This window comes from Typopeltis vanoorti, chromosome 2 (genome assembly GCF_054136105.1).
Source record: "Typopeltis vanoorti isolate ZY-2024b chromosome 2, IOZ_Tvanoo_1.0, whole genome shotgun sequence".
NCBI lineage: Eukaryota > Metazoa > Arthropoda > Arachnida > Uropygi > Thelyphonidae > Typopeltis > Typopeltis vanoorti.
This window is the reverse complement of record NC_143550.1, coordinates 22,665,434-22,682,451: the sequence shown is the minus strand read 5'-3', so window position 1 is coordinate 22,682,451 and position 17,018 is coordinate 22,665,434. Positions and strand designations below refer to the sequence as shown.

General features: G+C 35.8%; 1 protein-coding gene across 2 annotated transcripts in view; it reads right to left on the bottom strand.

Annotated features, from left to right (window-relative positions):
- LOC150108871 (beta-1,3-glucosyltransferase) overlaps positions 1-17,018 on the bottom strand; it is a 310,372-nt gene that overhangs the window by 101,233 nt on the left and 192,121 nt on the right. For both annotated transcript variants that reach the window (XM_090403934.1, XM_090403942.1), the window contains one exon: positions 13,892-14,008. In XM_090403934.1, the coding sequence (XP_090260060.1) occupies positions 13,892-14,008 (117 nt within the window). The remainder of the gene's footprint in view (positions 1-13,891; positions 14,009-17,018) is intronic.

The window sequence follows — 17,018 nt, the reverse complement described above, 5'->3', positions numbered from 1 at the left end:
CTGGGGGTTACAAAGTTGAATTTTGAAATTATCATTATTATTACCATGGAGCCACAAGCCTCATTGTGGGAGGCCCATCTTAAATAACACAAATTCTATCATGCCACCCCTTAAACACATTCATCATTTGTGTTCTCACTATCCTATCAGGTAATGAATTTTATAGTCCAACCACCCTGCATGCAAAAAAAAAGCCACTCCTCACCCTCCTGCTCGCTACTTTCATTTATAACTTTCAAGGATGACCCCTTATCCTTGCTGCTTTTTCCTTGTTCTACCATATAAAAGAACTCCCCAGTGGAATCACTGTTAATACCTCTCAACAATCTAAATGTCTCAATCATATCACCTCTCTTTCTTCGATCTATTAAACTCTGCAGTCTGCATCCCTTCAGTCTATCCTCATAGCTGGCATTGTACAGTCTTGATATAATTTATTATCGGCCTCTGACCACACTTATCCAGGTGTGGTCTGATCAGGGGTTTATATGATGAAAATGCCACTCTTCTACATCTGTTGGTCACAACCATAAGGGTATGTGCATTGCATTAATTGATACTAAGGCAACTGATGCAAAGTCATTAGCATCTATATACAAGTAGCCCAGTCGTGAAGTGACTTCAAGACCACCAAACCAAAATATAACACCTTCAGAAAAGAGAGCTCTCTCCAACTTGAAGAAGAAACAAATCATCATTTTAAAGGTAGACAAAGGAAACTCGATGGCTATCCTCAACACCAAAGACTACACAGCTAAGATCACAGAGTTACTCTCAGATACATCAACTTATCGGATATTAGACTCAGACTCTACATGGAAAACCATGAGGCCACTAATAATTTATTATGTAATATGAATAGTTGGTCTACAGATCTACAACAGAAATTGAAGTCGTTGCACCCAGACACCAAGATTATACGGTTCTCCTAAAGTTCACAAAAGTGGAGTCCCTCTATGATCCATAGTAGATGGAAGAAATTCTCCAACCTACCTATTTGTCTAAAACCTTGCCTGTTTCCTAAAGGATCATATTCAAAACTCTGATACCTACATAAAGAATTCGAAGCACTTCATTACTAAATTGAAAAACATCTCTATTTTTGAAACAGATATTCTTGCCAGCCTGGATGTGGCATCTTTATTCACCAACATCCCAGTAGAAGAAGTTAACAACATTTTACACACTCTGTATCCTCAAGATACTGCTAACCCCTTCAGTACTTGCCTCAAATCAAACTTCTTTAAATGTAATGGTACTATCTATGAACAACTAACTGGCTTGGCTATAGGCAGTCCCCTATCTCCTCTGTGTGCAGATCTATTCATGGAGAAACTAGAAAATAACATCCTTTCCCAATTAGACCCCCCAAGCTATTAATATGGTGGAAGTATGTTGATGATGTTTTTATAATTTGGAGAAACACTAAAACAGCACTTTTTGACTTTCTAACAAAGATAAATTCCTTCCATCAGAAAATCAAATTCACCTTGGAACTTGAGAAGAATAGACAACTACCATTTTTAGATACCCTAATAAAAACAAGCAGATGAGCATATCAGCCTTAAAGTCTACCATAAACCAACCCATACTGGACGTTATCTTCACTTCTCGTCTACTCATCACATTTCTCAAAAACTTAGCATCATCCACATGCTCAAAAATAGAGCCACCAGCATCATATCAGAAGAAAAAGACCTCCAAAATGAATTAACTCATATATCACAGACCCTGGTAAACAACAGCTATCCAAGATATTTAATTAAAAAGATTCTTCATAGCAGTCCCACACAACAACAATCTGCCAAGACTCGATATAAATCCTCAATTGCCATCCCTTATGCAGGAACAGTGTCAAAAAAGATTGCAACACTCTTCAAACCTTTTGAAATTAGAGTAACTTTCAAACTGATCAAGACAATCCAAAACATATTAAGGTCACCAAAAGACAGCAATGCCTTCTTTGAATATGATGGAGTATACAACATCCCTTGCTCTTGTGGTGTAAACTGCATAGATCAGATATCAAGAAGTCTTGAAATAGGAGAAAAGGAACACACAAGGGGATGTTAAAAACAACAGAATAGATAGTTCCAGATTAGCCCTCCACTTCTCCAACACAAGCCACACCACTGAATGGAACAAAAGTTCCATGCCTTATCTAGAAGAAAATTTCTGATGTCGCAATTTCAAAGAAGCCACAGTGGTTCTCTGTTCTGAAAGCAGCCTAAACAGATATCAAGGAATGATCCTGCCTGGCATATGGAAAAAACCTAATAAGATTGCTAAGCTTGCCAGAATATAATTTCGCTGCAAACTACAGAGCATGCACACACAACAATAAATAATGAAACACGTGCTCCATGCATATGATGTTATGGGTCTTTTTTAATTTTGTAATATTTTGTATAATATGAGCACGTAAACACAAGAAAGATATTTAATTAGCCAAATATTTTGGTCTGAAAATTGCAGACCATCTTCAGTGGCACTACAAAAACAGTTTTAAAAATACAAAAAATTCAAGGTGGAATACTAACAATAGATCATTTAAAAATAGAACAAGCCGTGTGATGTTATATCACTAAGTATTAAAGGGAATATTTTTAAGCAGAGACATCTCCTTCATCCAATGAATTTGTCACCTTGTAATCTGTAAGTAGATTGCTAAAACATGACCTTTTCCTAACAAGCCCCCACTAACCATCATAAAGAATACTACTATTATCAACCCATTTCTGAATCATTAGTCATCACCAACTTCTCTAACACCTAAAAACAATTCCAGACACACAAACTGCCCTATAATTTGTAGTCTATTTTATCCTCCCCACCATTAATAAAGTGGATCAATTTTTCTCATCTTCCGTTCCTTAATATTAGTCCTGTCCTGTTCCAAGATTAATGTTAAATAAGTGTGTCAAAGGAGCCATTAATTCCCTAGATTCCTTCAAGAATGCTTCAACTATATCCTCTGAATCAGTAAACCAATCTGCCAGTGCCATCAACTCATTCTTCCCATAGTCATTTTTTCTACTACTTACTGAGAGATCTCACTGATTTTTCTTAGCTTCATTGGCTAATTTCACCAACTGAGTCATCTTGCTGGCCTGCTCTTTGTGATCTTCAAGCAACTGATTATTACCAAAATTCATTTTCTGTTGCCTACATAGTGCCTTCTTCCAGATTTCATGATTTTATGTTCCAAGAAGATGGCAATGTAGCATTGCCGAAATATTGGAAGGTATTGATTAAAGTTTTTTTTTAATTAATATTTTAGTATACATTGTCATTTCATGAAAAATTTAGTCATGTATAACCAATGTATAAGTTTATCTACAAGAATTCTTCTTTGAATGCCATCTCCTATCAAGGGGTCGGCAACCACCATGGCAAATTTCAAGCGATTCTCAGCCACTCTGAATAGTCCCGAAGAGCTAATGCCAGTCCATAGTCTGATGTCCAGCAGCCAAGATTGTTCTTCATCTTTCTTGTCATCTTCTTCCATTTATCTTCCCTTTTATAATCAATTGAAGTGTCTTATATTTTTCATTACGAAGTAGGTGACGAGATATGCAGTTTTCCTTCTTTTTATGGCATCTAAAAGTTTACATGATTTCCTCATTTGTTCCAATACTTCCTGATTGGATGTTTTTGTTGTCAATGGGATTTTTATCATTTGTCTGTATAACCACATCTCAAAGGCTTTAAGTTTTTTTTATTGATGTTGTCCTCAAGGTCCAAGTTTCTGCACCGTACAGCAGTACAGACTATACATAGCATTTGACAATGCATACTCTAAGTTCTAAATTTAAATTGTGTTTACACAGTGTTGATTTCATCAGGAGAATTTTTCTTCCCATTTCAATTGTAACTTTTATTTCCATGTCTGAATTGCAGTCTTCATTTAATCAGCATCCAAGATATTTAAACTTTGTCACTCGTTCTATTTGTTTCCCATATAAAGAAAGTGCTGAATTAAGAATTGGTTTCTTACTTATGACCATGAATTTAGTTTTGGCAATATTTATTTTTAGTCCCATTTTTTAACTCTCTTCATTCACTAGTTCCAGAAGATTTTGAAGATCCTGAATATTGTCAGCCAGCAGAGCTGTATCGTCAGCATATCAAATATTACTGATAATTTCACCATTTACATTAATCCCTTCCTCTCTTCCTTTTAAGATTTTTTGAAATATGACTTCCAAGCAATGCTTTTTTTCTGGTGGCATGCAACAGTACGCAGTACCAGCACCTTTTTTCTTAAGTTTTTGAAAATTTGCGATTTATTGAAAGCAAAATGTATAATAAATATTCTGGTAGATGGTATTGTATTCACGAAGTGAATTTTCAGTTTTGATTACTCATAAGTTGGTACCTTGCTTTCCTGTTCCATAGGTTGGTATGCAACTGGAAACAGGAATTTGTGTTCACTTCCGATTGCTTCCAATATCATATCAGTTTATCAGTTATAGATTCACTCTGCAATAGGCAAGTGTTCATGTGAGTTTTGAATTAATCTAAGTTAAATCAGTGCAATCACAGTTCAAGATGAGTAAAATAAGTAGTTACTTTATGCCAATGAGTAAAAAAAGGAAAGCTGAAGAAGCAGAAATTGTTGAATCTACTTGTGAGCCTATAAAACAAAAAACTATTACCGAAAATACACTTGTTGAAGAGGATCATGAAACCTACACCGAAGATTCATGTGGTCAAAAGGAAACAGATTCCGATAATGATTGGTCCAAATGTTGGATACTTTAGCAGAAAAATGACTTCTGTGAGAGAAACGAGTGGCTGTATGTCAAGAATAAAATGTTGGGTGCTGTAAAGTGTGTCGTGATGTCGAAAGTCTTGCTGTTGATAAACACATGGGAATGAAAATTTCAGAGGAGTGGGCAAATGGTAAAATCAGTCATTTTGGAGAACTTTGCAAACAACAGTTAATGTCATTAAGAAAAAAGATTTACGATCATAAGGAGAGTGCAGTGCACAAAGCATGCCAAAAAATAAAATCTGAAGCAAAAAATGAAACATTAGAGAAAGTTTTCCTAAATACTTTGTCTCATAATAAAGACGTAACAGGAATCAATCATTTAACAACTTTGAAGACGAAATAAATTTACAGGAACTTAATGGCCTAGACAATGAATGAATTTGCAGAATGAATATTCTTCATTCTGCAAATGCTTGCATTAATATTGTGAGCTATATCACAAATGAAACGATAAAAACATTAATAGACAATATAGTGAACTCCAAGGACAAAATATCATTATTACTTATTGATTTAATTAGTTATAAAATTTAATTTAATTTTAATTAGTTATCTTGAGTGTTTAGGATTACCTGATGATTACTTAAAGGAGTATTTATTGTCTGTAACTTGTGATGGTGCAGCCATGTTGTTTGGTGTGCATAATTGTGTAAGGAGGCTAATGCAAGAAACGTTTCCCAGTGTTATTTTCTGGCATTGCGCTAGCCATTGTCTTGAATTGTCTGTTAGTGACACAGTGAATAATGTCGCAGGAGTGAATCGCTTTAAAAGTTTCATGGATAAACTTTGTGACTTACCATGCTTTACCTAAGAATACTAGGGAACTACAGGAATGTGCAGCGACTCTAGAACTTTAACTTCTTAAAATTGGCAAAAACTTCTTAAGCAAGTGGCAAAACTTCAAACAGACTTTGAAGTTTTGCCACTTGCCACCTCGTCCATCACTTTCTGGAGGCAAAAGAATAGAGCAGAAGAAGCAAAATGATCACTTTCTTTATGAGAGTCTTTTAAGAAAAATAACATCTTGCAAGTTTGTTCTTGATTTGGGCCTTATGTGTGATGCTCTCCAAGAACTTAGTGAACTAAGTCTAGATTTACAAGAGAGAAATATTGACTTATACAAAGCAGACAGGAAGATAAAGAATACAGTTCAACTTTTTGAAGAAAGAATTGAAAATTCTGGTCCATACTACAGTATTTTTATTATTATTATTACGGGTATCTCCATGCAGTCAGTAGACTCATCGCGGGAGACCCAAACTAGCAAAACAATATCTGTCATATCTCTTCTTGAACTCATTCACAGACGAAGAGCTCACAACCAAGTCAGGCAACGAATTCCACTCATTCACCACCCTCCAGGCAAAAAACCTTGCTCTGACACCTTTGCTAACCACACTCTTCTTTAATTTCCAGAGATGACCTCTTGTTCTTCCATCACTATCACACAGCTGAAACATTTCCCCTGCATCAATCCTATAAAAGCTTTTTAGTAATTTGAATGTTTCTATCATATCCCCTCTTCTTCGCCTATCAACCAATCTCTGCAATCCACAAGCTCTCAATCTATCAATGTGGGGAGCATTTTTTATATCACTCACCAACTTGGTCACTCTTCTCTGAACCCTCTCCACAGCCTCCTCATCTCCAAGGAATCCAGGTGACCAGACCTGAGCACAGTAATCCAAATGTGGAAGTATCAATGCTTTATAAAGGGGAATAATAACCTCTTTATCTCTGGATGTCAGTGTGTTCCTCAACAACCAAGTAATCCTATGTGCAATCTTGGACACCTTAGCAATGTGTCCTCTGAACTTCATCTCCCTATCTACCAATACCCCTAAGTCCCTAGCCTCATCAATCTCTTGGAGTACCTTTCCATCGATGTAGTACACAGCTGGTAATCTTTTAATCCCAAAATGCATGACTTTACACTTTTCCACATTGAACTGACATCCATTTTCTTTTGCCCATTTTACCAGCTTATTTAAATCCTCCTGCAAACTTTCAACATCAGCTTGATTTTTTATTGCACTACACAACTTTGCATCATCAGCAAACAACTGAATATCTCCCTTTAAGCCGTTTCCTATATCATTTATATACAAATTAAACAACATTGGCCCAAGCACAGAGCTCTCTTCAAAGTCAGAAGAACATGAAGTTCAAAGGGATTGAGCTCCACAAAAACAAAAGCCACAGTCCTGCAATAAGTTCATCTGCTTTCTATAAAAGTCTCAAAGAAGCTGTTGGAAAGTGTCTGCTTGAAGGAGATGATGCTGATTTGCCTGAATGTGCTAAGATTTTAGATTCCAAGTATTGGCCAGAAAATCCTGAGAAGCATCTGACATTTGGTGAAGCTGAAATTAAAAAGTTAGCACGCAAATTTCACTTAAATGAAAGAGAAGCAGTTCATGGTTTCCGTGAATATCTTCAAGAAAATAAAGTCCCGGATATACTGCTTCCTCTAAAGCACACTTTGGGCACAATTGCAATATCTCCCAGTGAATGTTAAAGGGGTTTCTCTCAGATGAATCTTTTAGTAACTTCATCTAGGTCATCTCTGTATGGACAACTTCTGCACTGATGTTCATCAGGATAAGGACTTCCTCTCATACAGTTCAACCCTGGCAAATATGTGGACTCATGGCTGCTCCGAGGTCATCATTTTGCAGTTGATACCAAAAGAAGAAGCGATCTAGAGACGATGAGGGTATATCGGAGGATATGTTAAAAGTGTGAAAGTTGCTGTAATAACATCTTCATGGTGAGTACGGGCACCTTTTTTTCCAGAAAAATAAAAGGACTGTTTCCGAGTCTGTTATAAAAAGCTATCACAAAACTAAAATATGGATAGGCAGCTGGAGTAGATGATATTCAAATAGAAATGCTAAAATGTGAAGGTATAAAAGTTTTACAGTGGCTACATTGCATAATTCAGAAGGCCTGGTCAGATGGTCGAATTTCAGATGATTTGAGTGGCGTGCTCATAGTACACATCTATAAAAAAGGCTGAATATGAGCAATACAGAGGAATTTCTCCACTGAGTGTTCCTGGTAAGATTTATGCAAGTATACTTGAGAAACAGGTAAGTAACATTTTGGAGGAGAAACTTGGAGAAAAACAAGCTGGGTTCAGAAAAACTGAGGTTTTCAGGATTAGATTTTCACTTTAAGACAAATAGTTGAAAAATCATAGGAGTATAATAAGGATCTGTATATGCATTTAAGTTTTGTAGATCTGGAAAAGGCGTATGACAAGGTGGCAAGAGAAAAGCTGTTCATAACACTACAATTTTAATGATGTAAATGGGATATTATATCAAGCAGTACATAGTCTATATCTGAGTTATAAGTCAGCACTTCAAACTGATGGAGGTAGAGGAATATAGTTTGATGTTAAATCAGGTATTATACAAGGGTGCACATCCATTGTTATTCATCATTTATATAGATCAAATTATGAAGGAATGTTGTATTCCAGACTTCTAAAAAAATCAAGTTCTAAACTGATTTGATTTGATTTGATTTGATATATGATATGATATATGATATGATATGATATGATATGATATGATATGATATGATATATGATATGATAGTATACAAAATGAGAGAATGGGTGTGCAAGAGAAGCAGGGAAACGGGGAGGCTCAGGGTGGACCGGGGTACATAGCGTGAGAAAGGTGGATGCTCCGAGAGGAGGTGAGAGTATGTGTAGACAGGAAAGAAATAGGATGACCTGGGATCAAGAGAAAACAGTTGGAATTGAAAAGGGTTTTAAAATTAATAAGCAGAAAGGGAAATGGCCTCAGTCGAGCATGGAGAGATTACATCGAGTGAGTAGTATCAGTGGAACTAGCTGTAGATTCAGAAATGAGCTGTTGTGTGTGTATACAAATGCTAGAAATATAAGAAACAACGCAGATGAATTGGCTGCATTAATTGCGTCTGTTCACCCAAAGATTGGCAGAATAAGTGAGACATGATTGGAAGAGGATGACATCCTGACAGGAATAGAGATAAAAGGGTATGATGTGCTTCATGAGGATAGAAGGGGTAAAGAGGGAGGAGGAGTGCAATTGATGATAGAGAAAGACTTATGTCCATACAAAGTAGAGATGCAAGAGGGAAATACTGCCAGTGGTTTTGAGGCAGTACGGTGTGAGATAGAGGTGAACGGAATCAAATACTTGGTGGGATGTTGTTATAGACCAGGTAAAGTGGATGGTGGTGATAATGAAATGTATAATCAAATTAGTCAAATTATGGGTGATTTTAATTATGGCAATATAGACTGGAATGAAGAGATAGCAACTGGAAGTAAAGAAAATGAGTTTCTTGAGTTTTTGAGGGATAACTACCTCAGACAGTATGTAACAGAGGTCACGCGAGGATTAAGGGTCTTGGATTTGGTCATCTCATCAGAGGGTGTAATTATAAATGAGGTGTCAAATCATCCACCAATTGGTGAGAGTGACCATGAGGTGATTACCTGGGCGGTTGCCAGCAGTGTGAGGACCTCTGTGAGAAAAGGGCATATGTGAACTACAAGGGGGGGGGGGTGATTATGAAGAGTTCAGGAGACAGCTTGCGGGTGTAGCATGGAATGAGGAGTTAGCTGGAAAAGAGATCAATACAGCTTGGGGGAATTTTCAAAACTATCTAGTAGATGCAATGTCTAAGTGCATTCCAAGGGTGAGAAGGTTAAATAAGTTAAGTGTGAGATGGATGAATAAAGAGATTAAGCATGCAATACAGAGAAAGAGGGCATTGTAGAGGCAGCATAAGAGAATGGAAATAACCAATTCCATGAGGTCTACAAAGAACAGGCAAGGAGGGTGATCTGGTTGGTGAGATTAGCTAAAGAGAGGTATGAACAGCAGTTAGCTAATGAAGCCAAAAAATCCTAAGGAGCTCTTTCGATATGCAGTCAGCAAAAGAAAGAATGATTATGGAAGGATAACATTGATAGGAGAAAATGGTATAAAGACAGCTGTTGTAGAATGTGTGGTGGAGATATTTAATGAGTAATTCATAAAGGTCTTTCAATCTTGTGAATGTGACTTCATGGAGAGATTGAGAGCAGTAGATGATGGGGAGGAGAGACTGACTGTAAGTGAGCAAGAGGTGTATAGGGGAGTTGAGTAAACTAGATGTTAATAAGGCTGTGGAAATTGATAATATATCACTACGTATTCTGAAGGAATGTGCCAGGGAGTTGACACCTGTCTTGACATATTTTTTTAATACAAGTCTTGCACTCGGTCAAGTCCCTAAGGAGTGGAAGGAGGGCAAGATTGTGCCACTTCATAAAGGAGGTGATCCAACTCAAGCATCAAACTATAGGCCTATCTGTGTGTTAGGTGTTCTGGTTAAGTTGCAGAAGATTGTGAGAACTAGGATCCAGAGTTGGGTTGACAACAATGGTATTATCTTTGATGGACAGTATGGATTTGTTAAAGTGAGGTCATGTTTTAGTAATCTACTTACTTATTACAATAAAGTGACTGCTTCCTTGGACAGAGGAGAAGGATACACAGTAATATACTATTTCGCAAAGGCTTTTGATAGAGTACCTCATGATAAACTGATAGCCAAACTAGAGCAGATGGGATTGGATATTAGATTAGTGCATTGGATTGGAGACTGGCTATCTGATAGGTATCAACAAGTTGTGTATGGGGGGAATGATATCCAGGAAAAGGAAAGTCACTAGTGGAGTGCCTCAGGGGGTCTGTTTTGGGGTCATTACTGTTTAACTTGTATATTAACGATATAGGTGAAGATTTGGATGGAGATATTCAATTGTTTGCAGATGATGCAAAGTTGGGATGAACCATGAAAAGCAGTGGAGATGTTGTGGCCTTATAAGAAGACTTGAATAAATTGAGTGATTGGGCACGGAAATGGGAATGTTAGTTCAATGTTGCAAAATGTAAGGTTTTAAAATTTGGAAAACAAAGATGGGATGCAGAACATAGCCAAAATTGTGAAGACAACACAAAGGCTTCTGGGAATGATGTGGAGGACACTGACGTGTAGAAGTAGGGAGATTCTTGTTCCATTGTATTAGGCTTTGATTAGGCCACACATGGACTATTGTGCACAGATTTGGTCATCTGGTTTTCAGAAGGATGAAGAGATGTTGAAAAGGGTCCAAAGGTAGTTTCTGACCTCTGGAATGTTGAGTATGAGGAAAGATTGAGAAGATGTAATTTGCAGATGCTGGTGGACAGGAGTAAGAGGGGAGATATGATAGACACTTACAAGTTGGTAAGGGATTGTTATAGGATCAATGCTGGAGAAGTTTTACAGAAAATAGTGGGAGATCGGGGAAAGAACCAGAGGTCATTCCTGGAAACTGTATAAATAGGGTGTGAGTAGGGGAGTAAGAGGCAGGTTTTTTTCATGCAGAATTGTGTAAATGATTGGAATGCCTTGCCTGAGTGTGTGGTGTCTGCAAGGAGTTTGAATGTGTTCAAGGCACGGTATGATGAGATGTGTGTGTGATAAAAGGCCCTCCCAGATGAGTCTTTGACGCCATGAGGATCTTGGGGTAATAATAATAATATAACTTAACTGCTATAATAAATTTAGCATGAAAATCAATAAAAACACCACAATAATGAAAATAGGCAGAAACATCAAAAACACCACAATAATGAAAATAGGCAGAAACATCAAAAACACCAAATACATCCTGAGTGGAGAACATACAGAACAAATAAAACATTTCAGCCATTTTATGTTCAATTTTTATTGAATATGGAACAAATTAAATATAGAAATAGACAACAGAATTAGCAAAGTTGGTGTGGTAGGAATTCAAATGAATAAATTTGTATGGAATAAGGGAGAAATTAGTCACGACTAAACTAATTGTATACAAGACAGAGTTCAAACCAATTTTATCTTATAGATCTTAGAGCTGGGTTAGAAATAAAACTCTTGATCAAAGAATGGAGGCCACAGATATGAGAGTTCTGAGAAAGATTAGGGAAGTGAACAGATGGTATCGATGGTAGTATGATATTAAAAATTGGGAAGTTAGGAAAGAACTTGTTATTGTTAGCATTAAGTAATGTGTTAGCAATGCTTCTCAGGAGGTATGATCGCTTAAACAGAATGGGAGAGGAAAAGTTAGTAAAACAAGTGTTTTTTCTTTTTCAGAATGGCAGGAAAAAGATCCAGCGAAAGAGGTCTAGATGGATTGATATGGCAAGATGTACCTTAAGACAAAAATATACATTCTGATCATATTGGAATCTTGACATATAAGAGATTAATTTGGAGGATACTTCTTGATAGGAAGTCAATAAGGATCTAATTTTTTATTATTAGTATTACGCAATATCCTATACACTCCTAAGAATACATATGGGGAATTGGAGAAAATTAATGATGATGAGAAACCCTGCTTTAGAGACTAAGCATGAGACTTTTTCAAGCAACTTCAGGTCTCCAATAAGCAAAGCAGTAGTCTTGCAGCAGGTGATGAAATCATCTCTCACCTAAAGACGATCACAAACATCCATGCCTATGGCAATCTGCAAACCTTCAGTCTCTCAAATGCAGAGGTGATATGCTAAGCAATTGGCTAACTCTGATATTTATAAATCATCTGACACTTTTCTACCTTCTGCATTCAATAAGGTTATTTTTGTCATTTTTCCTTTTATTTTACACATAGGAAAAAATCCTCTTGCCTTTGCATGTAGTGCCTGCTTTGCACAGTCTAATTTTGCTTTTTCCCCATGACTGAAGTCATCAACATTTCATATTGTTAATTACAGCTTGTGCATCTAATGCTGATGTATTATCTGGAGGATGACACCATTACAATTGATAACACATTGAATTGGAATACACTTAATTGAAATCATTTTTCATCATAATATTTTAACTACTTCATAAGGGTCCACTAAATATTATAAAAATTTGCTTCACAATCTCATATCTCACTTTCAAAGGAACCTTAAAATTTGCAAATCAGTCATTTGGTTTGTGTCTGTTATCTGCTTTAGGACACTCAACTTCATTCCTTTTTCCACAAAGTAGTCTAGATATATAATAAATTTAGTTTAATCCTTTATCCAAGTGTGAGCAAACAAAGTTTGTGCCTGAAAGTATCTTCAGGACTGTAAGGTGGTATAACACCAGGGCAACTCCTTGCAAAGGTGGAGCAAGCTACCAACACTCCTATCTCAGTATCTCCTATAATGTAAAACACATCTCCTTGCGGATATGTCTAATGTTATGCATTAAGGGAAGGGCCACTACCAGACTAGTTTCGACCTTTATTGAGGTCTCTTCAGTGGGAGCCAGGCCCAAGTGGAGATACCAGGCAGAAGCATTAGCAGGTCATCTCTACCTATAGGAGCTGCCAATTGGTGTGCCACCCTTTTTTTAATAAATTACTCTGGATTTAGAGAAAGATAACTTTCAACATCAAAGTAGTCTAGGTTCTAGTGTATTGTACTTCAATCATACTAGAAGATTTAAAGAAACTGAAAGATCCACAAATTCAAAATCTCTCAACCCACATTCATGTTTTAGAGAAAGAGCCATCTGTGATTTCATTCTGAAGTGATAATGGATGGGCTTTCTGAAACCAAGAGAAAACCACATAAACTAGCCAAGGTTAAACTACAATGCAACAGATTTGCTAATCATCTTTCTAATTTGTCTATATCTTATTCTGTTAGGCATTCTGATTATTAACATTAACTTTACTTAATAACTGTAGATGCTTAACACCATGCTGGTGAAATTAGAGATAACATTAACAATACTTTATAAAAATGTTTTTAACTAGTTTCCATATATTTCTGTTTTCCAGTAAAGCTTTAGTCTACTTTATATTAAACTCTGCAACATAACAATAAATAAATAAAATAAATAAATAATAAGTATAAGAAGCTCAGTTAGTTGAGTTAAATACTGAGGAAATTCACTGGAGCCTAATAAAATTAATACAGAGACAGCTGTGATCACAACTGACTCAATGCAATCACGCAGTATATACACTGCATGATTATGTTGAATGTGTGATTATGCCATAAAAGAAATACTTTTACATGCATACATATACACATAAAGAAAATATTTTACACAATTAGGGAATGATTCAGTAATCCAAGAGATGCAATTTCTCTTCTTTTGAAGACAGAGGCGAGGTTCATGAATAAGATGAATTCCCTTACCATCTTCCCATATATACTTTGCTAACTGAAAATAAATATGAGCAAAATAAGTACCTAAAACGAAGGAAAAGCAATAATCTGTGAAACAAAAAGGTTATGCAATCAAAAATATTCACACAGACTTATTAACAGAAAATTAATTAAATCAAAAGTTATGGTTGATTATATAACTTTTCATTGTGATTAGAGTATTAAAAAAAAATCTTGACATATATGTCATTTCTGTTTTTAATTTTTAGTCTTTTCCAAACTAGTTATATAGTTGACCAACTTAAGCAATGGTTCCATGAAAATTCATCTAAAACAGTTAATTGAAAGACAGTTTACTGAATGGCAATTCATTGAAAAAGCAATTTGTCGAATAAACAGTTAATTGACCGATAATTTAATGAATGGCATGTGATAGAGAAGGTAATTTATCAAATAAACAATTCGCTGATAATTTTTCGATGAATTATGAAAGAATTCATCGAAAGAGTAATTTTTCTTGTGACCTAGTTTTAAAGTGTTCGGTAACAATACCTAATGTTACTCAAAATATAGGCAACATATGTAAGTAGTCACTGAGACGTAATAAATATTTTGTTGTATTTTTGAACAAACTTTCTGAAAGTATACATACTGCTTCATTGTTTTCATAGTGATTTATCTCTAGACAAATTTTATTTCACTTGATTTTATCACAACAATAATAGTTAGAGTGAAATCAAAACTGACAAATTTTAGTAGAGATCTTAACTATAAAATTTCATTTAATTTCATCCAGCCAGAGCAGAATTACTAATATCATTTCAAAACTTCTCTACAAAAATGTTATAATAAAAGTGATCCAGTTGGAACTAAAACTAAACTGCACAGACAACTTCTTTGAATTCCACTAACTAAGAGAGCTATTGTAATATATCATTTTAACACACTGCCCAGAATACAGCTGAATCGAAAACTGAAATGGTTTGATAAATTTTTGTAAAAATTTCAAATACCAATATATCATATTGGTATTTGAAATTTAAATACCACAAATACAATAAATCCCATAATACTGGTATGTGTGTGTGTGCGCGTGCGTGCAATAGTGCATGCAATACTAATACTACTACTGAAATAATAAAGCCTTTGTAGGTCACTTGGCAAAAATGAAGCCCTTTAATTGGAAGAATTGGGTTCAAATCCTGTGTATGACACGAATAATTATTATCAGTTCTCTGCAACTGAAAGTGAAAGCAGGCCTCATATAGAGATGGCAGGGTTTTGTCTCTGGGAAACAGGCAAAAGAGTCCCATAAACACACATATCTACAGACAGGAAAAACTTATCGGACAAGAAAGACAATAGGAAACCATGTTGTTCTATAATAATAATTATTATTATTGTTATTATTACAGGTATCTCCATGGAGTCACTAGACTCATCTTGGGAGACCCAAACTAGCAAAACAATATCTATCATATCTCTTCTTGAATTTATTTACAGACAGAACTCACAACTAAGTCAGGCAATGAATTCCACTCATTCACTACCCTCCAGGCAAAAAACCTTGTTCTCACACCCTTGTTAACCACACTCTTCTTTAATTTCCAGGGATGACCTCTTGTTCTTTCTTCCATCACTATATAACATTTCCCCTGCATCAATCCGATAAAAACCTTTCAGTAATTTAAATGTTTCTATCATATCCCCTCTTCTCCTCCTATCAACCAACCTCTGCAATCCACAAGCACTCAATCTATCAATGTAGGGAGCATTTTTTACATCACTCACCAACTTAGTCACTCTTCTCTGAACCATCTCCACAGCCTCCTCATCTACAAGGAATCCAGGTGACCAGACCTAAGCACAGTAATCCAAATGTGGAAGTATCAACGCTTTATAAAGGGGAATAATAACCTCTTTATCTCTGGATGTCAGTGTGTTCCTCAACAAGCAAGTAATCCTATGTGCAATCTTGGACACCTTAACAATGTGTCCCCTGAACTTCATCCCCCTATCTACCAACACCTCTAAGTCCCTAGCCTCATCAATCTCTTGGAGTACTGTTCCATTAATGTAGTACACAGCTAGTAATCTTTTAATCCCAAAATGCATATACTTTTCCACATTGAACTGACATCCATTATCTTTTGCCCATTCTACCAGCTTATTTAAATCATCCTGCAAACTTTCAACATCAGCTTGATTTTTTATTGCGCTACCCAATTTTGCATCATCAGCAAACAACTGAATATCTCCTTTTAAGCCATTTCCTATATCATTTGTATACAAATTAAACAACAATGGCGCAAGCACAGAGCCCTGAGGCACACTACTGGTCACCTGCCTCATCCTGAACTCAGCTCCTCCATACACCACCTTCTGGTATCTCTCTCTGAGTCATTCTCCTATCCATATCACCAATTTAGTATCCATTCCCATCTGCTCCAATTTGCGTAACAGTGTTCCATGGGGGTATCCTGTCAAAAGCCTTAGCAAAATCCAGAAGTACCACTGCATAGCCAGTTCCTTTGTCCAACTCAGATGTCATTCTATTATAAAAAGTTAATAGATTGCTAAAGCAGGACTACTTTTAACATTATTCCCTAGTAATTTAACATAATATTCCCTGTGAAAGCAGGCCTCATATAGAGATGGCAGGGTTTTGTCTCTGGGAAACAGGCAAAAGAGTCCCATAAACACACATATCTACAGATATGTGTGTTTATGGGACTACACACATATCTAATGTAGCATTGCTATCTCATCAACCTGATGGTTGATGAGGGTGAATAATAATAACCATTATTATTACTACTACTACTAATAATAATAATAATGCACCTACTATTAATAATAATTAGCAGTAATAGTAATAAGCGCTTTAAATTAGGAATGTAAGGATTCCATGCAATTTTTTTTTATATAGTCTTTTCTAGATTGTGTAAAACACAAATAAAATACATGAAAGGCATATACTGACTAAGAGTATTATCTTTCAAAAAAAAAAAATAATAATAAAAATAAAAATTACCAGATCTAATATATATATATATATATATATA